We start from the raw sequence: 24,467 nt of genomic DNA on the forward strand, positions 1-24,467 counted from the left end.
AAGACTCCTTTAGCATGGAAAAACTGAATACCAGGCATATTCATTAGCCTAAGAAGACTGTTCCTTCTCAGCCTGCCCAACAGGAAACCACACTGTTTCAGCTGCATATATCTTCTACTCAGAGCAAAACAGGCACATTTTGTTAGTGTAACAATTTTTTTTTTTTTATTTCAGTTACTTTTTCACATAAAACTTCATGTAAGCTACAAAAATCGTGAAATGCAGAAATGGTAATAAAACTGCAAACTTAAAAGTTCAGATAGAAAAACATCCATCTTTCCCTGCTAACAATGACCATTTAAAACGAACCGTATTGTGATGGATTCATTTAATAAACATACCATACACTTCTCAAAAATAAATAAAGAACAACATCAGAAAAACCAATACTATCAACAACATGAAGCATTTAGTAATTTTCTTTTTCCTTGAAAGACATAAATGACATTTCTAGGCACAGTTTTAGGCATTATAGAGGACACAGAGGCAATAGGTTAGTGTGCACTGCGCTGTACAAAAATACAGTCTGAATAAATTACATTGCTAGCCATAAGATTAGACTTCACTTGCCAGTCAGTTCATTGCATGTTTAATAATATACAGTTACATGCTAATCCATATATATCATTTATATTTCAAACACATAGGTCTCTCTATATTTGTTTTTAAAATTTACAAAAGCTAAACGAAGTTGTGCAAGAAATCCAGAAGAGGTGCCAGGTATTTGTCAGCACCGGACGGTATACTTTAAGCTTAAAAAATACAAATAACTAGCCCTGCTTGCAAATTTGCTATATATATATTTATTCATATATATTTGGAAGAAAAAAAATGGATTTGTTGTGGGAGAGAATCATTTTGCCAGTGAGATAAAGTCCAACAACTGAAATAATGGTGACATGACACAAGCACAACATACAAAATTATTAATTTGTCATACGTACACTCAAGACACAGATATGCATCATTTTTGTGGCTAAAAAAAAAAAAATCAGCATAAAGTTGTATTTGCTTTTAGTTCAGTGCTGAGAAACAGAATGCTTGCTGAAATTTGCAATGGTAAAGGGGAAATAAAGCCACTGCAGTAGCAACCTAAGCTAAAGGTAGGTACCTATGTCCACTTACTAGATGCCCAAACACAAAGGGCTTGAGGAGTCTGAGAGGTGTGTCCTGGTAGATTGCACCATCTTCAAGAGGAAAAGCACATGTTGAAACTGAAAAATCAAACTTCTGACTCAAATAAGAATAAAGAACTTTGTCTTTAGGCATTCATGTTTGTAAATTGTTTTGCCTGAACACCTTTCACATTAACAGCCGGTGACTTGCAGAGCACATGCCGTTCATTTGCATTTGCCTTAGGCCTGACAGTTGCTTTCACTCAAACTCTATATACAGAAAAATAATTTGATAAATTAGTGGATAAGATATGGGTTCAGCATTGTACCTTCTTGTCAGCACAGACCAAGTGCCACTCATTGTCAGCACCAAAACACCATCCTCTTAGAAAGGTACAGACGTCTTCTCACAGTGGGCTTCTCTACGCTAACATAATTCCCATGCCAAACTACAATGTTCTCCATGCTGCTAAATAAAAGCAGAACTACACAGCTGTTCAGCAAGATACAGAGTTAACTATATACTGAATATCTGCCTTAAGTCAGTCTCAGGAAAAAAAGCAGAGTTACAAACGCTCTCTGGTGCCTGTGAAACAACTGGACATAATTTTTCCTCTCCTTTTTGTTCTCCAGGCATTGCCACACAATCCCTTCCATGTCAAGCTATCATTTTGCTCCATCTAATCTAATTAATCACCACTGGTCCTGCAAAGACTGCCGATATGGAATATGCTGCCACGGTAGTAAAAGACCGAACTCCAGAGAGCCCCAGAGTTTTATAAACCTTCTTCATACGTCAGCAATACTCACACAACAACCTCCTAAAGGCAGCCCTGTGGTCCCACAGTCACTGCAGAACCTCAGTGCCCTGTAAATGGTGGCACAGCATGAACACTAGTGATGCGATCTTAACATCCAGGAATCCAGGAGTCTTTTCCATGGAACCAGCAAAACCATTTGTGCAGAGGTGGATGTGCAGCCCCAGCATATCTGCTTGTGCAGAGGTCCACATAGAATATATTTTAATTTTCTCCATTAAAAAAAATAGTTATTTCTGAAGATTACAATTGTATAAAAATATGCTCATAATTAATTGAAAATATCCAAATAAGCAAATTGTAAACAAAAATAAAAGTGATGCAGATTAAATATATGTGAAAGTTCTCCCAACTTTATCTTCTATTTCATTTCATGAGTACAGTCTCTGGATGTTTTAAGTGGGAAACATACTAAGCAAGGAATAAACGGATGTACATAATCATCAGACAGTCCATTATAAATTCAGCTTTTAAAAACAAGAGATTACCTCCTGAAGTGCTAATGTTTTCATATGGACATGATGGATTCTCGGCTGTATTCTTGATGATCAGAGACATTCAGAACCTAACTAGACTTTTAAAAAATGGCAGTTTTTTAATTTGCAACAGGCTTAGAAAAGAATTTTTAGTAAGTATTAAATTACACATGGAATAGCAAGTAGTTTTTTTGTCCAGTTCTACCTTAACTTGATGTGAACTTTTAAGCATTTCCCATAACACAGAGTCTGTACAAGGGCATATACAGAAGACAAACCATTTTATGTTTATTTTGTAACACCAACCAAAATTGGGGGTATCAATCCAAGACTTTCCAGAATGTGTACAACGTTAGTATTTTAACCACTGCATCACAGCTCATATTATAATTTTAAGACAAATTGTCTCTCTCCCTCTGCATAAATATCTGCATTATATATATTCATTTATACTAACAAATACCTTTCAAAAATATAACTGAACTTGTTCCATATGCATTCTTTTCATGACAATGTTTGGAAGTTAAATGGTTGCTTAGGACAACTGCAATTCATTCATACCTTTCAGATGCCTGAGGGACAGACCAGGTCTTTTCCTACTCCCCCTTACCTCCACCCCTCCAGCAAAATACTCAAGAGCTGAGACAACTTCCAACTACACAGTCAGAAGTCTGGTTTGGACTTCCTTCAACAATCTGCTACAGCTGGCACGGTGATGTCGAATTCATGAAATCCTGTGCGGGTTGGTGGCTTGTTTGGGTTTTCCTTTTTTTTTTTAATTATTCTCCCAGAAGACTGTTGAATGCAGATATTAGACAAGTCATTAACCAGTTACATTCACTTCCCTCAACACAGTCACTTGCAAACTAATTTCTTAAGAGTGTTTTCGAGCAAGTAACAAGGGACCAACACAGCCTATTGTACAAGATGCCACTGCCTGCTTATCAGACCTCTGAATCCTCTATGATACAGGGAAACTTCTAAATGGAGCCTATACCAGCTGCTCCCCTGAAGACAATGGCAGATGCTGGCATTGCATTCTCATTCCAACTAGTTTTCTCACAATGACCGCTGTGTCACGTAGACCCTTTTGTTTGTTGTCAGGAAAAATGAAGCTTACGTATCAGCAGCTCGCAGCATCTGCCTGTGTAAGATCAGTAATCCTAGTGTTTGCAGTTCTTTTAAATGGTTGTAAAAGCTGGTTACAGTGTTCACACCCAAAAGGCAAAGGCTATTTTATCAACAGAGCAGACTGTTTGGTGCTCCACAAGTGTTCTAAAAAAACTGTGAGCTAGAAAAGATGGGGTAATCCTTTTTTTTTTTTTAATTTTTCTTCTCATTAAATGATTCTAGTAATAGTCTTCATAGTTCTTAGGGTTCAGGCAATAAAGAATGGCACCCCCAAATGAAAATATAGTAGCACCCCATGCCAGGCCATAGCCCCAGTTGAACTCATGGTATATTTTCAAGCTGACCGTTTCGATGAACTTGATCGGGTAAAGGACTAAGCTGCAGACCTGGAGAACAACTGGAAGAGAAAAAATAATACAAATGTCAAAAGAAGCCTTAATGTGTTTCCCTAAAACAAGGAAAACATGACATATCTGAAATTAACATATAAAATGCTCCTGGTGAGTTTTTAGCTTGGAAGTACTGTTCTTTTTGAATTACCTTCCTTTCGCTCACAGGCAACACAGCAGCTTTTCCATATTCCCTCGTTGATGAACAAATGTTACTGCTATGGTATAATGACAATCCTTCAAATGTCCACAAAATAAACAGCAAAAGGAATATTTTCTGTATTCCTTTCTGTCTCTCTGTTTTAGTTTGCAGTCATTATTCTTTCCATAATAGCAAAACTTGTTCTATTGCCATTATAAATAAGTCAAAACGAGACACAAGAATAAACGAATATTAAGAAATATAGCTGAGAATCAAATAATTTACTTAGCCTAGAAATAATTCACTGTAGTAGGTGATACATATTTATGCTCAGTAGACATTCACTGAATTACATATTTCATATGCATTACTGTATAGTATAATCAGAATTAAGGATGTTGTCACACAGAATACCAAGGAATCTATAAAGTTTGATCAGTCACTAAACTTCAAACTGGCAAAACACTGCCTTATATTACAGATTTAGGGGGTGGGTCAGAAATGTTTTGTGATGAAAAAAAGCTAATAAAATAGATAAAATCCAAGGTAATAAAAAACCTTCAAAATCATTACTTCCTACAGCACTGTCTCAGAGGCCAGATCTGCTGCAGCCTGATCCACACGTTTGCAGGGGAATTCAGCAAAGCTGTTAATTATTGTGCTACGTTAAAAAACCCCACATACAGTAACTTGAAAAATACAAAGACGAAGAACCTTGATTTTCATAAGATTATCTCATTTTCACAAGATTATCTCATTTTCACGGGCATCCATTCTCTTTTAAATTCAGACTCACTGTTAACAGAATATTGGGACAACAGTTTACAAGGTGAGCAGGTGAAAGCCACACTTGTTCTGAAGACAAGAACAAGCTGTAAGATGTAGTGATTCTTCAGGCCTCTTGTTCTGGCACCCACAAAAGATCAAACATCACAGGAATCATCCCTTTTACCCCTCAAATACATGATATGTCCCATCACAGTGCTCCCTTCCATCATTTAACAGTAGCAATGTTAAAGACTTCAGCACATAACCATCCCTGCAAAACACCCCAGGCCCTGTCTACAGCCAGGCCGGGAATACACACACGACTAAGCATGTGCTTAAAGTACTTGCAGGCCTGATGCATGCTCTGATGACAAAGTTCAGTGGTATGCCATATAATGCCATAATGACTACTTTCTTTAACATTTCCTGGATCATTTTTTACAGTTTATTAGGTGTTGTAAGAGGAACAGATGCAACTTGAGAAGTGTTACAAAGCCAGTGCCAATATAAAATGCCAGTGGATAAAAGGGAGGAAGACTACTTTGGACCACAGAAACTGTTCTGAAATTACACTGAGAAATTACAGGAAAATAAAAAAGTAGTAATTATATTCTCCCACTGCTCGAACACCTTGCACACTCAAAATCTCTCATTTGCCTTCTCACTCCCACATGCATCTTCAGTGTTGTCAAACTGGCCCCTTTCATTATCCCTGGAGACTGAAGCTCACCTGTCCTATGGACAGGACTCGTATGGGGAGATGATTTCCCATGTTCATTAGACCCTCTATAACACTTCATAAAAAACTCATTGGAAATTCCAGCTCTCCCCGTCTTAGCCTACAGACTAATCTTTGGACTCTTACTCGAGACCAACAACCTGAATAATGTTTGCTTAGTGGATTTTCTGATGGGGATACCAAAATCCACAGGATTTTTTTTTAATTCTACAGTTATTGAAGTGTTACTTTATGTTATTCCATTTTAATATAATTTTTTTGTCTGTCAGCTAGCAAAATACTGCGCAACACTGGAGAAACTTTGCCAGGATACACTAGAGAAAGCACCTACTCGTATGAAAAGATTGTGCATTCCAATTCTGTATAATGACAGCATCACTATACCCAAAAGCACCTCAACATATGCTCAGCTTTCAACACATCTTTAAGACCATTCAAAGTCAATAAGGATTTCCAAAGATGTATGGAAACAAACAACTTTTTTTAGTGACTTCCTGAACTGGGATGCAGTATCTCTGCTGAGTCAATACAGAAACTGCTCCGTCTGTGTCAAGTGCAAACCAAGGCAACTCTCCACCTTCCCCAGTATAACATATGAAGTATGCTTAACTTCAATCTACAGATTGGACTTGTCAAAACACAACAAAAAAGTGATTCTCTTGGAAGAGAAACATGCTGCTAAAGCAGCAACACTCACAAAAGGGGTTTTTGACATTTTTATAGTTCCTGCTTTCGCTACTACTGGTCCAGCTACACCATTGCAAAACTCAAAGGAAGTGCTGGCAGCAATTGGCTGGTGGGAACAGCCACACTACAGAGCACTGTCATCACTTTGCACTAATTTTGCCTTCTGTCATTGTTTTTCCCTGTAGAGCAGGAAGGGAGCTGTGTAAGCGAGAAACAACAGCCAGTGAAGTTATGAGAAATGACCAGTATGACCCAAAAAGATGTTGAAACCAACGCCTGCAACTACTGACCTGCTTCTAACGAATTTAAAGGAACTCCATGCTATGTTGGCCTGCTTTAGGGAAGAGTGTACAAACTCTCTTCAGAAGCACTAGTCTTTTTCCGTAGAAACAACGGGCTGCAAAGGAAATCTTAAAAAATCTGCTACTCAAATGCTATTCGAGAAAGGCTAATCATCTCAAACTGGATTGCTCACTTCAAATGTAGACCCATTTTTATGACTAGCACTATGATGTTTGCAATATGGGAACAGGAATACTAGTTTTATTCCATTTACATGAAATATAAGTAATTATATGTTCTCACTGCACTAAACATGCAGAAGCCTAAACAACAAATGCTTTAAAACTAGGAAAATATAATTTCAGTCATCTTTTTTTTTCCTTGTTCAAATGTTTGACTAAAACACTTTTGATATCAATCTCCCCCCCACACACACACTCTTATGGTGCGGCTTTCTAATTGATCTGTAATTATGAAAGTGGTGGTTCTGGCTAGTAAGTTCTGCACTTCTGTTCTCTACACCGTTCCTCCCATTCCTTCTGATAATTTCACATGAGTAAAGCACTTTTTTAATAACTAATAGGTGTTGCACTTTCAAAGACTACCAGAAAATGTAGCTGCAGCAGTGACAGAAAAAAATCCGTCTTCTTTAGTATCAGGCAACCTGGCAATAATGAAAATGGACACAAATCTCAGTTTCAGAGATTCTGGATGGACATCAGCCAAAAAAAAAAAAAAATCATAAGGAGGGTAGTATGGGGCAAGGAGAACATGCTTGGAAAGGCTGTGTAATCTTCATGCTTGAATTTTTTCAAAACTGGTCCAGACAATTCTGTCGCTGTTAGTGACTGTTCTGCCTCAACAAGGAGATTGGACTACATGACCTACAGAGTATTTTTCACAATAGTATTTCTTTGATACTATGACTCTTTTTGCTGCCCTGTAGCAACTTGCACTATATCCTACTTAAGTCAGTCCTACTCTTTCAGACCATTTGATCAACTTCTCAAAATCAAATTCTGTCTTCAAATGTATCTGTAACTTTTTCTAGCTTCACTGTAAAATTTGAAAAAATAAACTTTTATTCTATCTTCCACATCATTATGACAATAGGTAATACCACAGAACTCAGGATTCAATCCAGCTGGACTGTGCTCTGACTCTCTGTGAGAATTAAAAACTATATCCTCTAAATATTCTCCAAATATTATCTGCCACCATTTTTTATTACTCTGTCACCTGTAATACTTTCCCTTAGCCACTGTTTCCCTAGCTTGCATATAAAACCATCTTGTGAAATGTGTTAAAAGCTTACTAACCTGAACAGGTTATTCTCCCAAACATTGCTACATTTGTTAAGCACCAGAAGGCAAACTTTTTTTTCCTGTTATGGACTTCCAACAGGTAGACTTTCTCTTTCTGACCCAAAATTAAGACTCGGTTAGCACTTAGTTATCTGGTAAGTGCGTCATGAAACTCCTATACCGACATGTTTGTGAAATGGTGCTTTGAGGATGCAGTTTTCAGAGCCAGTCTGGTTCACGAGCACTAAGATATCCCAGCAAGTACGTAAGCTAGTGACTTCTACTAGACCAAAGAGCTGTCTGAGCCAAGGTGGCTCCAGAACATCCTGCAACTGCCTCTCTGTGCACGCCACATTTTTCCATTACCTGAGGTATTCCTGTTCCTCTCACCATTAAAATACATACTGACAGTTCTGTGAAAATACATTCGCAACTCTTCATTACTTGCTGGCTTATTCTGAAGTGTCTAGGTTGAGGGGTTTTTTTGTCCATTTGCTTTCTCATCTCTTCCAGTTCTAGTCAGTCAATCTTCTCCCTCACCTACAGAGTTGCTAACTGAAATCTGAAACTGAGGGGAAAAAAAAAAAATCAAACCTTGAAGGAAAAAAATATCCTGGAGCCAACTGTTTGGACTCTAAAGCACACTTTTCCATTTTGTCCTTTCTTCCACTCAGAGACATTTTCTACCTGACACCCACACAGATCATTCAATGTCTCTGGGCAATTCATACTATGTCATTTTTCCAGAGGCAGCTGGTAGACTCCTAACCAGAGTCATATAGAATATTTGGGCTAAACGACCAATACATTTTCCTCTTAGACGCAACAAAGCACTAAACCCCCCCTACCACCAACCTTTTGTAGTAAAGACTAGAACTAATTTTATGCAGAGGAGAACAGATTAAACTTTAAGACAAACAGTAGAATTTGGGGAAATCTTTTCTTAGGGAAAGTTGTTTTTTTTTCTTAGTACAAACTTAACTACATACTAAATGAGCAAGTTGGAAGACAGGCAGTGTATGGCTGAACAATTACCAAGTTACTACACAATGTTATGAGAAATAAAGTCAAAAGCCAAATACGAAACCACTACAGAAACTGAATAATCCCATTTTCTTCAAGGTTAACTGCCCAGCATGCTTTAAAATCTCAGAATTAACACTAAATTTTAAAACAATGGTACCAGTACTTTACTCATTCAACCAAACCAATGTGACACATAGAACAGAATCAGACCACTTCCATCGAGGGAATCTAATCCAAGGTTGCTTTCATTTCCGAAAAGGAAATGTAATCTACAAATATCTCTTCAGCACATAAAAGTGCATCTTGAAGGATTCAGCGGCTCCATCAAGGTAAGGTTAACACCAGGGGGCAGCAGGAGCCTTCCCCGGAGCTCTGCTTCATCCCAAACACCCTGCAGTTCTGTGCTCTTATCCTTTCATATCCTTGTAAGTGGCTTTTTTTAATACATCCCCAAGACTAGGTTCTGTCATCCTCTTCATTATGGGCTATCAGAAGGGGCTTAAGCTGCTGGCTCCAATGCAGATATGAGTGACAGGATGAAGGCAGACCATGCTTGGTGAATCTCAGGAGAATCTGAGACATCCTTGCTGATGAAGCCCCAGAACACCAAAAGGCACAAAAGGAGATGATTTGATATTGTAATTATACCTCACTGGACCAGTCTTACAGGAAATTCAGATTCACAGGTCTCCCTTAAGATTTTGCGATAGTTTATATAAACTGTTCCATTTTCATGTTTTTTAAACCAAGCAGGGACTACACTGTGACAGCCTGTTAAATTAATCACTAAGTAAGCAAGATGACACTATGAAATTAATTCCTTATGGCACAGGGGCATATATAAACACCTTGCAAGATAATCCTATTTAGAGCTTCCAGGGTTCATCTTTGGGCATTAATATGCCTATTTTAAAATTGTAAAAGAAAAAACATTAAGATAAAAGTGGCTTTGCATGAAGAATAAAAACGGGGACACCAAACAGAACAAAATCACAGATTAAAAAGGGTATTTTGAGACTTATCCTCTGTAGTTTCCCCTGCTGCATGAAATTCATAATACAATAAATACAATGCAAATAAATAATTGTTTATGAACTAATAATAGTGCAACTGCAAAAGTGATTTATGCTCTGGAGAACCTATATCCTGCAAAATCTCAACGGAGTTAACACAGAAGTAAACCAAACATCTCTGAATCAGTATGCAGAACAAGGCATGTTTTCTTCACAAAAGAGAAGCTGCTCTCATGAAACCATTTTAGTGGTGCCAGTGCTCACCTGCAGCAAAGAGCATGACTGCAACTGGTCTGTAGAACCGCCTCCGAGATCCCACGCAGATCGAGATCAACCCAACCAGGAAAGCTATGAGAATAATGGCAGCACCACCCAACAGCAAAGCCAGAGTAGCTATCTGCCAGTCTAGGGGAAAAAAAAAAAAGAGAAAGGAAAAAAAAAATTAATTTCAGCAAAACAAGCCCACAGACCTGACAGAAACAGCAAAATATGAGGAACACGGAGGCTCCATCAAGGTTCAGGTAAATAAACAGCTGTGCCTTGAATTTCTTTTTGCCTCATTAGTGAATCACCTTTATAAACAGATGTAACTCAGAAGCAAAGTGCCACAACCTCCCACACTCACTCAAGGTTTAGTTGGCCTCACTGGGATTTTGTCTTGAGTAAAACTGAATAATTTGGTCCCCTGGTTTTTATCCAATTTAGAATGAGAAAGCAAGGCTGGATAAGGATTAGCTAGTGTGTGTTAGCTGACCTTCAGTCTATTGTAACTTTGTCACAAAAGAGAGTGAAAGTCAAAGCTCTGCTCCAGCTGATTAGGATGACATACCAAGAGAAATGCATGGAGCCTCACCATACACACCTGTCATTTGGAAAGCACCAAGGCCACTTAATATGAATAATAAAAGTGAGGTAAAGGAAGGAGATGCTCAAAGGAATTTTTAAAAAAATATTCAACACTAAAAAAGAGCTGGAAGTCAAGCCTTTATAAAGGCAGTAACAATCATTAGTTGCAGACCCAGTCAAATCTCAAGCCCATTTTAAAATGTCAGTTATCCTCAAGTGTCACTTCTTTCCCCAAAAGCAACTTCTGCATTTGGTCCAGTGCATTTTTTGGTTATTCTCGTACATAATGGATGCGGTTATAAACAACATTCTTGCAGTCTTAAATCACATAAACCAAAATCCATTTGTAAACCGATGACCATGATGGGTCTATACAACACTCAAGATATAACTTAAGAGCTTCTGTGGGATTTTAGAAAGGCACAGGCTTTGTGCTGTCTCTTTTTTGCAGGAGAATATCTAAGACTTTGCCTCTATCCAATAACAGGCATCAAGGACTTATCACTACTATTTACCAATTCAAGGAAGATGACATAAAATCAGCTAGTGGGAGAAGGACCTATGGATCCTATGCATCTCATTACTTTGAAAATACTAGCACCCATGTGATACTCAGGATAAAATGTCCAAATGCATTATATAGTTCAAAGAAAATAAGATTAATTATTTCCAAAATAAATTTAGAGATCTCAAGGTTACTAAAATAACAACAACAAAAATGCACATTCTCTTTTGGAGAAGAGTAAAAAGCACTGTTTTAAAAAGCAATGCATCCAGTTTCAAGATTAGTCTAATCTGCTGAAGACACTGACAGTGAAGTTGTGGAGTTTGGGAATGGAATGCTGGTAGTTATCACCAAAAAGCCTTCATATATTATATGAAAAAGGATGAAAGAGATTGAAAGAAGAAAGTAAATAGAAGAGCTAGAAAGAAAGTGACTTTAAATGCATGTTTGTGCAAGTACACACATTTATTTTCATTCTTTTCAGAAATCCAGGCATGTTGTTTACTAATACTTTAATTATTAAGTACTCAACCTTCCAAGCTATTTTACTCCTTCTTTTCTTACTGGACTAAAACCCAAGGCTGGGAACAATCTCTCATTCTCCTACTGTCAGCATGCAATCTCTAATGTCTTTGTTATGTGTCCCACTGCTATACTATCATTATTGGGATGAAAATATGATTTTAGTACTGGATAGAAATGTTATGGAGAGTTGTTTTTAATGCTGACATGATTGTTCAGAAACACCAAATGGTTAGTGTACTGATGATTTAGAAAGGATTCTTCCAATATCAGAGTGCATTACAGATATAAAATACAGAAATAAATAAACAGAATTGACCACTTCGGAACAATATGAAAGAAATCCTTGCACTAGAAAATTACACAGATATGAAGACTAGACACATAAATCCATATTGCACCAAAGTTAAAAGCCATACAAAATTGTTTAAATAAATCAAAGTGCCAGATGGGAGAATTCAGAAACTAAGATTTTTGACAGCCACTGCAAATAATAAAATACTAAATGTTATCTTTGCATTGATCAGATGCCAAAGGGAAGGTGTGCAACACTGGAGTAGCAGCTAAATGGAAAAAACGTTGAGTATCCTATTACTTTCCAAAACCACACTGGTCAGATCACCAAACAACTGAAAATAACCTAGGCAAAGATAATATAAACATGGGGCTAAAATATAGTTTGACTTCCAGGACAGACAGACATATATGGATTTTATAAAGGTTAAAAAATAAACAAACTACCTTACTATAGTACTGATGTGGGAGGTAGAAGGACAAATGAGTGTTGGAAGACACCTACACTGCTAACTAAAAAAGAAATTACTTGGATAAACAAAATTAATTTCTTGAGTAAGGCAACCTACTCAGTGATGCTGACAGTAGCACAAAACTGAGACTTTTACTGTTTCACACTACCAGCTGAGGATCAGGTAGTGAATGCTGTGTTCTGTTGTGCCTGAACTTGCCTATTTATTTTAGCTCCAGCCTCCCTTCAGAGGAGCATACAACACTACCAGCCTTTGTCTTGAGCTGCAGGTGAGTGGGACTTTGGTTGAAGAACATTGTGAAGGTCAGACACTAGTGCACAAAGAATACAGGACTAAACTTTCCTATACTGCCTACCACGGTAACTACATGTTTAAAATTTTTTGTCACCTTGGAAATATCTCAACTTCCAACTCTGAAAGCCGTTTGATCTGGTGACAAAATAAAGCCTATGTTGGATTAAGGAAGTAAACTCTTCTGCCTGGGTCTTCTACTTGACAGCAATTAATTTTTTTTGACGAAAAATCCAGGCCATTGGACTTTACACAAAATAAAAGAAACATCCAAAGAAAATCGAATCACTACCTCTGAAGGCAGAACACCCTATAAGTCAGATAGCTACAACAATATAACCACATACAGCAAACACAGTTTTCTACAATAAAAATCATTACTGTTCCTCAGACTACCCAAGAGTGATTTATAACACACAGCATTAAAATGGGATCAGCAGACTGCTCTGTTACATAGTGTTACTGGTACACAGAACATAAACATCACAAGCCTACTTTAAGAATATCCAAAATATGCTTCTACCACTTCTAGGCATGCACTAGTCTTGCAAATAAGTCACTATACTCAGTTCAAGAGCCTCAGCAGTTCAGTGAGACTGCATGTTCTCACAGAGGTAGAAACACGCATAAATATGAGCAAAATAGGACCTGAGAGATGATAATTATTAGTTTTCTGTATTCAAAACATAACACGGTTACGCTTTAAGAGTGCACATCAGTATTTTTCACTGTACATTGCTGATTTTCTACATTACACATCTACCTCAGAAAAATATTAGGAACTAGTAAGATTTCAGTCACACAAATGTTAATAAACTTTTAAAAAATCTCATAGTCATGCCTCAAATAAGTTGCTTTATTGGTTCAGACTGAAAAGTCTACAGAATGCATAACTTCAGATTTTTTCAGTGTTCTATCTTTTTAGCAATACTTTAAGAATTACACTGATAATACCGCCTATCCCATCTGAACAACTAGAATTAAAACATTTTTGACAGTTCTTAAGTAACTCCAGAGATTTCTTAATAAAAGCCTCACTTAATATATACTATTTTTAGATCTGCAAATCCCTAAGAAGCATCACAACCATGAGAAATATATACTGCAGTTCTGACAGTGATGACACTGTTTGCATATTTGTAATTATAACAATCTGGGTTTCAATATTTGGAAATATATATATATATATAAATATGAACATAGGTACTTAACACATATTTCCAAAACATGTACGGTATTCATTAAAATTACCATCTTCAGTTAGAAACAAAAAACTCCAAAAACTGAAACAATATCATCATGGTTTTGGGGGCTAATTGCTCATACATCAGTCAGGGCCTTTTTGTAAGGACAGCTTGGTCTCCTTCCTCTTTGGAAACTCGGTCTGTTTCTCAGTGATACAGAAGCCCAGTGTCAACTGCACACTGAAATATGTGATTCTCCTCCCTTCTTTCTCTCAAAAGAAATGACCTAAGGCTTTAAGCTGTACAGTAATTTTTAATTAAGAGTAGCTCTATTTGCTCCATTTCTTGGACAAAATAATACTTCAGTACTAGAATAAAATCAGAAAAAAACCATAAAAGAAGAAAACTCATCAAAGCTCTGAAATTTTCATTTTAATAACTAGGTCCTTCTTTAACATGAGAAAGAGCAATGCAAAAAGCAAGCATTGTCACAGATGTTCTGTTTGCAGCAATGTACCCCAAAATTAAATATTTTATCTGCATGGTATTCTACACTAAAAGAAGTGGTGGGCATAGAAATATACTGTGGAACATGTGAAACATTTGTGTATAGGGCTCTTTCAGACAGTGCATGTGAGCTGAATTAACTTCTTACGAAACAATCAAATATTCCTTTCTTCCATACAGTGGCTCTCCACCAAGTCTCCTTCTCATAAAGGCTAAAGTAAGAAAATACATTCAGCTGTTACATGATGAAGGCAATGACTGACCTTCTTCTAGCATCAAGCAAAACCTTGGTAAGGAACAAAATGCAACATTCACAGAAGTTTTTCTGATTCATTGCAAAGCTTCTACTTTTCACGTACCTGCCCTCAGCCAATAAATACGCTTAGAAATTGTAATGTAGCATTTAATATAAAGAATAATGAATTTGAAAGAATGTGTCAAGCAGAGAAAGCTGAGGCACCCACATATAAGAAATTAAATATAACCCACTCAATATCATAACAATCAACTTAGATAAAGAAGATGGCTAGAGATATTCCTAATTGCTTCATATTCAAACTTAGCCATCAAATAGCCAACAGAAGCTTAAAAAGTGCAGTGATTACATAAAACCATAAAGGTAGAATCCAGTTTCTAAAAGTGCACTGCACAACCAGTAAGATTTTCTCTTTCTTCAGCACAATCAGATGCACAAACTTCAGTGGAAGGGGAAGCTCCAGTGAATTTGGTGGAAATGCTGAGGTAAAATAAGAACTTTCAGTGGCCATAAGTTCTCACATCAAATTACTCCACAGAGAAGTCAGTCCTTTGGAGCCTCACCTGAACCATAATTATGGCTTTTAAGGAGATTCTCAGATGAATTCAGCTGTGGATGAAAGGGATATTGGCTAAAGCTGGAAAGCCCCATGTCCGTAAGTTACTTGGTCTGTATTCCTCTGCTCTTGTATAGCCAGCACTGCAAGCAGAGTCTTTTGAGACTCTGTAGCATACACTTCTGCACGCTGCAGAGAGAAGCACTTTCTGAAGAGATCCATACCAATCCTCCATAAGTTGCTCTAGCTACAGCTTACTACAGTGGAGTTTTGCACAAAAATCACAAGTATTTTCTGCTTGTTGTTGATTAGTGTACTATACTTACTACTGCTGGCTGCTGCACGGACATACTCTGCCTTTTACCTTGTCTTTTTATTTTATAGATTAAGGTTTTTTCTAAAGAATGAAAATTACTTGTGCATGTGGATACTCAGACACTCAAAAGCATTACCAGAGCTATGGAAAATAGCCAGCTGTGGCTGAATGCATCATTTCCTTAAGAGAGAACTCAAACACTTCACACCAAGGCTTTCTTCTAAAAGCCATAAATTTGAACACATAAAATAGCTATGTGAGGTCACAAATATGTTAAAAATAAGCTTTTTGAAGACATGTCATTTTCTGCTGTTTCGACAGGAAATTTACTTGTGCTATTCCCTAAGAAATCAGTCTTCATCCACACATAACACATGGGACAAAGTCCTCAATAACCCAAGTCTCACACAACACCCGTGGGCTTAACGGGAAGACTTTCCCATAGCTCTAAATCACAAGGACATTGACAACACTTGAAGAGAAATTTAAGCATTTTATTCTGGGTGCCAAAATCCCTAAGTGCCTTCTAAGGATAATTCAGAGGCTCCACATAAGGCATCAGTCATTTTCCATTTACTGTACAAGATGCTTGTAGGATGATTTAGTGCTCCTGATGCCAAGTGGAGAGTCACTTAGAATCAGTCAAGGAAAAAGAGAACAAGCACAGAGACATCCAAAAAACACCCAACTGGGGCAGACCCAGATATGCCTGTGTCTTACAGAGATGCAGAATGCTAATGGATAACGATGGCAACCAACCAATGAAAGAGGAAAGGCAAACACCTCCTTGGCTGCCATATACCAGAGGCTAGAGAGCTTCTCAGAAGCTGCAAGGTCTTTGCTTCCCAGCTCCAGCTCGGACTCAAACCTCTGCTCCCATTTCCCAGAGGGATTTTTTAACTGCTAGGGTAGATTGTAACTACTCTCTTCTTCTGTCTGCTAGTCCTAAGCCTGAAAAAGACGAGCACGAGATTTATGAGATCCATGAGCAAACAGATGTGAGGGAACCCAAATTTGAGTCTTGCTTCTGAGTGCCTCTTACTTAACTGGTCCCTTCCCACATTCTGTTGCTGTTCATGCACCTTTCCACTGAGGTACAATACTGACCATTACTGTAAGGCAGCCCAGACTCAGGGCTCTCTCACCTTTGAGGGAAAAAGTCCTTAGCAGCCATCCACAGAGCTGCACCCCTCTCGCTTGGACTCCTCCTATGGATTTCCTCTTCTCCACAACAAGATAACTGTGATGAGAGGGGAAGAGGCTGACTCTTTTCCAAGCTAGATAACAGACTACTAGCAGGATGCTCCAGGCAGTAGGTACTCTGCCAACTACCCTCCTCAGCCTGGGAAGGGCATGCTTGATAGTTTGGGGGACTAATTAGGCAGCCACTATACAGACTCCGCTCAGTCACTTTGCAACGAAAAGCGGAGTCCCCCGTGCCATTCACCCAAAGATGGCACTGAGAGTGCAGGGGACAGTCTGCTTCCCAGAGAAGTGAGCAGCACACAAAGCAGAAATGGTTCGTTTCCCAGGGTAGTCCCTACAGCAGCTTTGCATAAAATACAGACTACATTAACCTGTCTGATGTCCCCATCTCGGCTGCCATGTTCATCAGACACGTGGCTCTGAGGCTGCAGGACTCAAAACTTTCTGTGTGCTTCAGCACTGCCCCAAGTTTTATCTCCCCTCTCTACAGGAGATTGGACTGTACAACAAAAGCAATAAAGATATGGTAAGCAACTTTACTGCTGTGTAAAAGCAACAGATTTTGCAAGACAACAAAATGGTCTAGTGCCCGGGGGGTTACAGATGTATGAGCACTTTGAAACATAGCAGGTGCTTGCTCATCTGCCCACAGACACACATCTCTCTTGAAGAGTAAAGCTTGCATTCCTTATTTATACAAAATATATACAGTTTGCAGAGGGGTGGGGTGTATTGTACATGTGCTCTGAGCTGTGGCCTGCCTTTATTTCCAAAATCACAGAGTAAAATCTTTAAAATACAGCACAACTTCAAGTAAAGAATTAAGTGGTGCCATTATATAGAGCTTTATTTTATCATTTAAAAGGCAATATGCATTGTATATCACTTTTGCCAACAAAGGTCTTCAAGACAAGCACAGTATTACAGAAAATCATGTAAGCTATAATTCATTCACAGAATAGTACAGCATGTACTTAGGCATTTCCTCCACTGGATATATGGCATTCTTCTGAGATTAGCTTGCTACTATGCCATTTTAATTATTGGCTATTCATTCATTCAATAAAAATAACAAAAAAACCCCCAAACAACTGCACACACCCACAACTCCAAGGACTTCACATAAACCTGGAAATCTTAGAATTATGTCATTAGGAAAGGAGTGTGGGAGATGTGTTATACAAGCTTCTCATGAAAAGCCCAGCTTTTCTGACCTCTTCTGTACATGCTACTACTTTTTAGCAATCTGAAGTAGCATGCTTTGCAACTGAACAGGAATGTAATTATTTTCCACAGTTACCAGTGTTCTTCAAGCAAACTGGCAATCCTCTGCAATTTTCAAAACTCATTCCATTGTTCCTTAAGAAAAACAATTAGCATTTAAAAGAGTTTCAGGAGTACTTCCCATCAAAATGATGGCCTTCATATTACAGAACTGGAATAAGTGAAACACAAAGAAATACAGCTGGATGGACTTTACCCCTCCTCCTGCTTGTTACCTTGAATCTTACGTGGTCAGCTTGGGCCACAAATTAGTAAGAGAGGCAAGATTACTCTATGCAATTCTAAATAGAAAAATCTCATCAAATATTAAAACTACTTGTATTATTCCTAACAGAAGGAACATCTTATTTAATAAATCTTGACACAGTGGGATCACTATTGATTTTACAACTGTAATGAACAACAGCAGTAACAATAACCCATTATAGCTACGAGTCTTTTTTTTTTTCTTTAAGAGTATTATCACTGATAAGGTGTTTAGTGCTCTTCACCTGATCAGATAAACTCATACAAACTTCATGTATGTGAAGAACATGTTTGTAGAACACAGATGTGTTCTAACCACATCTCAGCTGGTTGGAGAAGGGTGGCTGAAGTGGAAGCCTCCATCATATTAAAAGGTCCAGACTGCGGAAGAGGAGTGACAGATCTGCTGCACCCACAGAGCATGGCCTTGGGAAGTCTAAGGCTAAAAAAACTGGTCCATTTGTAAAAGAGGGATCAGACCTTAAAATATTCTATCAAGGGCTACTGTGAGGGGTAGTTAACCAATTTAAGGCATTCTGCACAAGTTGAAGAAGCCAAGTAGAAATCAGGTATAACAGAGTATCAGCCATCATAGAATCACAGAATAATTTAGGTTGGGAAGGACCTCTGGAAGTCATCTAGTCAAGCTCCCCATGGAAAGCAGGGTCAATCTCCAAGTTACACTCAACTTCAAAGTTAGGTCAGCTTAATCAGAGTCTTAGAACCTAAGTTTGAAGTAGTATGGCTTTTGATTTTACATCCACCTTCAGATACAGTGTTGGGGATGATTATTAGAGTAATACACAAAATTACAGACTACAGTTTTCAAAACCAGAGGGAATGTTTTATTCATTCCTCTTTACATTGTATGAGCCATTTTTTTCAGGTTAGTAAAATTACATTAGTTCTTCTTATGTTATTTTACAGCAAACTACCAGCCTTGCTGAGCTTTTTACAAATACATGTCAACATCAAATCTGAGCAATGATCCAGATCTTCTAATGAGGAAGCTGCTTTTGAGCTAGCAATTTCCCCTTGGAACAACTCCTTAAATTCCAAACAAGGAGATACCATCCAAGACTATTCAGGCATGTCAATTCAGATATCTGCATCTAATGTATAATTAAGGTTAAGCCCCTTGAAGTGCTACCGAATGAACAGCCTCTGATGCTATTTTTATTTTAAGAACAAATCAGAACAAAATTACAAGCATAAAACTAGACTCAAGTTGTTTACTGCACTGTGCTGTAAGCTAAGCTTACCTTCATGGTTTGTTCATCACAAAGTTTAAACACATTCAGAGACCCTGTTGCTCAAGAATGTTTTGTCTTTCAAACGCTCATGGACAGTTCTAAAAGAGCACAATATTCTTAAAGAAAACTGAATGTTGCATAAGGAAAAACACAGGTTGTAAAGTAACAAAGCCATTTACCCCCACATTCACCAGAATGAATATAGTTAATCAGTACAAAACCATTCAAATGTATTTTTATATATGCTGTTTTCACAATAAACTGAAATGCTGCAAAGGAGCCTCTGTTTTCTATGAATAGCATATAAATGTATTGAAGTCAAAATACACAATCTTTACCTGCAGATCAGATTCTATGGAGCCATTTATTTCTTCCACATCATATATGTGTATTTTTGATTTAAAGAGCTATAACGGCTGTAGTCTATTGCACAAATTCAAATTTACTGTTATTAATTCTGCAGGAAGAAGACAAGTACCTGTACAGGTAGAGACACACCAAGCAGTTGTAAATGGGATGCATTCAATTTTAATGCTTTGAAAGACAAATATTCCTAACATAACTCTTGATAAATCTGTAAATGAACCATTATGAATTAGATATAATGCATTTCAAATAAGATCTAAAAAAAAAAATTGTTTAAAGACACACGAGTTTAAAATAGAGCTGACCTAAAGACAACTTGTGCATTAACCAAGTTAAGCTTTGATCATAGAAAATAGTTTTATGCCCAGACAGCTGGTGAAACTTTACAGCTGCATTTCTGGATCTCAAGATTTTATCACAAAGCTTTCCACATTGGCAACTTTGCTAGTTTTTCAGCTCCTGAAGCTGCTGATAGCAGGAATTTTAGAATTTCATCTAGGGAAGAAGACGACAAGGGTTATGCAAGAATACCTTTCTAGCTCCTGCACTTACAAAAAAAAAAAAAAAAAAAAAAAAAAAAAGATTGCTTGCAAGTTATAAAAAAAGCCATTGGAACAGTGAAAGACTGAATGTGAGAATACATACTCCAAACACTAGCAATGCTCACGGAAAAATGAGGGATTATTTCTGGCTATAACAGCCAATGCAATTGTGCTCTGTACATTTCCTTCTGCTCTCCACTACCAAGTTGCCCTTTTGACAGCAGTCAGGGGTCCTACATCTAATTACAACAAAAGGTTTTAATTAAACCTCAAATATGCTTTAACAGCTTCTAGCAGGAGCTTGCCCTTGATGATGCCACTTGAGGTGCTCTCCTTCAAGGGATGATGAAGTAAATCTCTTAAAACCATGGGTGAAGATGCCTTTTTTCCTGTGTGTATTACTGCTTTTCACAGCTAGCTAGCTGCAAAGCTGCCTGCACCGGTATCAAACTAAAAGAGCTTTTCCCTGTGGGAGCTCTCCACTATCTCCAAAATACACTGCTTGCTAGATTCTCAATGTAAGAGGAAGGTGCACTTAAAATATGAAGGCAAGCACACAAAATGGTCTCAAATGTGAGCCCAATCCAACTTGGTGAACTTACTGGGAGTCCTCCTACTGACTTTAATAGCATTGCAACACACCAGCAGAAGGCAAAGGGAGAACGGTGCAGTTTCTCATATTTCAGGTCTGCTCAGAATGCAGCATTGTGTGCCAAACATGAGGAAAGTGAAGGGCTTGTTCCAGTCACCTCAAGTAAAACAATCATTCACTTCTTCACCAGTAGCTTTTGAAACCTGCCTCCACTAGACTGGAAAGTATCTGAGAAAAATGGGTAAAGCTCATTCAAGGAGCTTGAATAAAACTGGACAGGCAAGAGTCTGGGCACATGACAGTAGAAAGCACCAGGAAAGGACAGACTTTCAACACACAGCATCCAACAAAACTATGTTTCATTCCTATCCGTCCTCACCCATTCATCTTCCACCTTCCCACAAACAGACAGGTGACCAGTAGAGGAACACGAGAGATTACTGTCCTTTTATGCTGTTCCATGAGCTGTCCTGCTTTTCTTAACGTCCCACTTTTGTGTGTATGTGTGTCTACACACGCATGCGTGACGGGGAGAGATGGATGGAGGGGGGAGCCCAATAAAGTGTGTGAGGAGTCGGCGGGGGGGGGAGGGATTTGAAGCAGGTTCTCATTCAAGCCATTTGAAAAGTCTTTCTGCAATCAAGGGGATACTATTTCAGGAGACAGGGAGAAGGGGCAAAGGATTCACGTTGCTAAGGAGACACGTAGAAGCTGACATTCCTACATAAATTTCCATTTATACCAGGGGAGAAAAAGAAAGCACTCCAAACTTTTTGTAGATGCCCTGGTAACTGATTGAAACCGACGTTTCTTTACAATGCATTTTGGTGTTATGTGATTTAAAACAAAATCCCAAACAACATTCAAACCCTCAAATATTACTGCACACGACAGAAAAAAAAAATAAGCCCAGCAGTAAAGAAACCTGTGCAATTCCTACTCAAGCAGAAATCAGTTATTTCCCAGGACCTATACAAAGACGTCAGAAGAGAGAGGAAAACAGAACACATCTAGAATATAGTCAGTCCCTTGTCTTCCTTCCCAAGATAAACATCTTGTCCCTGCACGATTTACCCAACCAGAGAGCACAGCCATCCAAATGGATGATTTAGCGAGGCAAGTGTGTGTGTGTGTGTGTGTGGAGGACAGGGAAGGGGATGAAAACGACGTGGGGGGAGGCTGGCTGCATTTGTCAGTGTTTCTACTGGGGCTCCAGAAGTTGCTATCAGGCATAAAGTAAATAAAACCGCCCATGAAAACCAAAACAATTACCATACTACAAAAGAATTTGCTGAAAAATATTCAACAGGCAGCTTGTTTTTATCATTCACAACCTGTTTTTGAAGTACTCCAAGCAACAGTGAAATGACATGAAAAAAATAACAAAGAACTAGAAAGGTGAAGAGCGAATGAGCATCAAGAAATCACAACGGGGAGTGTGGCATGAAGGCAAAGGAGCATGAAAGACGATGGGAAGATCGGTACCTGCTAGAGAAAGACACACACAAGCAAACCCGGGTTGATGGAGAGAGTCAGAGCCCAGGCGTCTCCACTCTGGACAAACAACCAGTTTTGGTTTAGGAAGCCCCAACTTTCCAAGACCAGTGACTTCAAGGGATGGGAGCGGAGGGGAATTACAAGATACTCGATCCCAAACAGCTTCTCACTGTATAGGAAAGCCGCCACACGGAAAAATAATCAAAACTAGTCCAAACTCGGGATCTTTTTTGACAACATCGAGTCAGATACGGAACCATTCATCCCTTTCGCTCACAGAAGCCAGCCCCGCATCTCTCCTGCCCTCTGGGCCATCTCGCGTGCAGAGGGACGAGCCGAGCGCGGCGCTCCCCTCCAGCACACGCCGCTCGCAGGGACCGCCGCCGCCTCCGCCCCAGCCCGCGGCCGGCGAGATGCGGGCTCGGAGTCGCGCAGCCTGGGGAGGGCAAGCGCCGGGACCAGGCAGGCAGGGAGAAGGAGAAAGAGGATGGGGACGGACGAAAAGGCTCGGGAAGGGAAGGGGAGGGGTGCGGAGGGCGGGAGGACAAAGGTGCCGGTGACTTTTCCCGGCGCGGGGAGCAAGGGCGGCAGCGGGCGAGGCGGGGAACCAGCAGGGACAGCGGGGGTGGCGGGGTAGGTCCTCGGGCACTGCTCCCGTCCGGGGATAGGGGTGGCTGACCCCGGGAAGGGGCTGCGATACAGTCCAGAAGGAGGCAAGGGTGAAGGAGAGGCATCTTGGGAGATGCTGGTGGGGCAGCCAGGGCAGCGGGAGGGGGAATAATTCTCAGTGCCCGGGGAGCGAGAGGCGGCCGAGAAGGGGGGAGAGGCAGCAAGAACCGAAGGAGGGCCGGGCACGGGCCGCAGAGAGAGGACAGCAGGCGGCCGGGGCGCCGAAGGCGGAGGGGAGCGGAGCGGGGCCGGGGGTACCCGGGGGGGTCCAGGGCAGCCGTATCTCACCGCTGTGCAGCGTCGACTCGCAGAGCCAGCTGTCCAAGTTGCCGGGTTTGCGGCAGGACTCCCAGAGGGACAGGTAGTACTGGTGGTCCGCGGTGACCCAGGCGGGGCTCAGCACCGCTCCCAGGTCCAGGCACAGCGCCAGAAAGATGCACACCAGCCCCACCAGCTTCAGCGGGGTTAGCACCGAGACGCGCACCTCCTCCATGCCGCTGCCGGCCGAAGCCATGGGGGCCCAGGGGAAACGAGGAGGAGGAGGAGGAGGAGGTGGACGCGCTGCCGCCGGCCCCGAGGGGAACAGGAGCGAGAGCCCAGCTCCGCGCAGAAGGGGCGGGCGGAGGGAGAGGCAGCGAGACCAGCGCTGACTAACGGCGGGGAGAGGCTCTCGCAGGCGGCGGGCAGGGCAGCGCCGCTCCCTCCCTCCCTGCGCTCCCGCCCCGGTGTATCAGGTGCAGCAGCTCCCCCCAGTCCCTCCAGCGCCGCCCGCCCCGGCCCGGCCCGACGCGCTCCTCCCTCTGCCCGCCCCTGCCGGGGCGGCCCGGCCCGGGCTCCGCCGGGGAAGGGGCGGGGGCGCTGCGGGCTCCGCTCCGCCCCGCGGGGCCAACTTTGGGGAACTTTCCCCCGCCGCAGGGAAGCGCTCGGCTCGGTTTGCCTGGAGTCCCGCCGCCCCCGAGCGGCCTCCCCCGTCCCCGGTGGGGCCTCGGGGTGTCCCGGGCTCGGCAGCCCCGGCCCCGCCGCCCCCTCTTGCCGCCGCGGCGAGAGACTACGGGAAAGGAAAGGCTGCCTCGGATGCAGGATTAGCGGTGCCTGACCTTGATTCTTCTTCTGAAGTGACCTTTAAATCACAAGTTATTAGCGGAGGCTTTAAAAAAAAAAAAAATCAGCGT

At 40.4% G+C, this 24,467-nt stretch overlaps 1 protein-coding gene across 1 annotated transcript; it reads right to left on the minus strand.

Annotated features, from left to right (window-relative positions):
* Positions 1-309: 309 nt before the first annotated feature.
* TMEM47 (transmembrane protein 47) lies at positions 310-24,114 on the minus strand. Its single transcript, XM_051811722.1, has 3 exons — positions 23,584-24,114; positions 10,155-10,295; positions 310-3,937 (listed from the first exon to the last, which is right to left on the minus strand). The coding sequence occupies exons 1-3, from the start codon at positions 23,807-23,809 to the stop codon at positions 3,759-3,761; spliced, it is 546 nt and encodes a 181-aa protein (XP_051667682.1). The 5' UTR covers positions 23,810-24,114; the 3' UTR covers positions 310-3,758.
* Positions 24,115-24,467: the final 353 nt, after the last annotated feature.

Source organism: Manacus candei, unplaced genomic scaffold (assembly GCF_025592945.1).
Source record: "Manacus candei isolate 608988 ecotype Guabito, Panama unplaced genomic scaffold, ASM2559294v1 h1tg000083l, whole genome shotgun sequence".
Lineage (NCBI taxonomy): Eukaryota > Metazoa > Chordata > Aves > Passeriformes > Pipridae > Manacus > Manacus candei.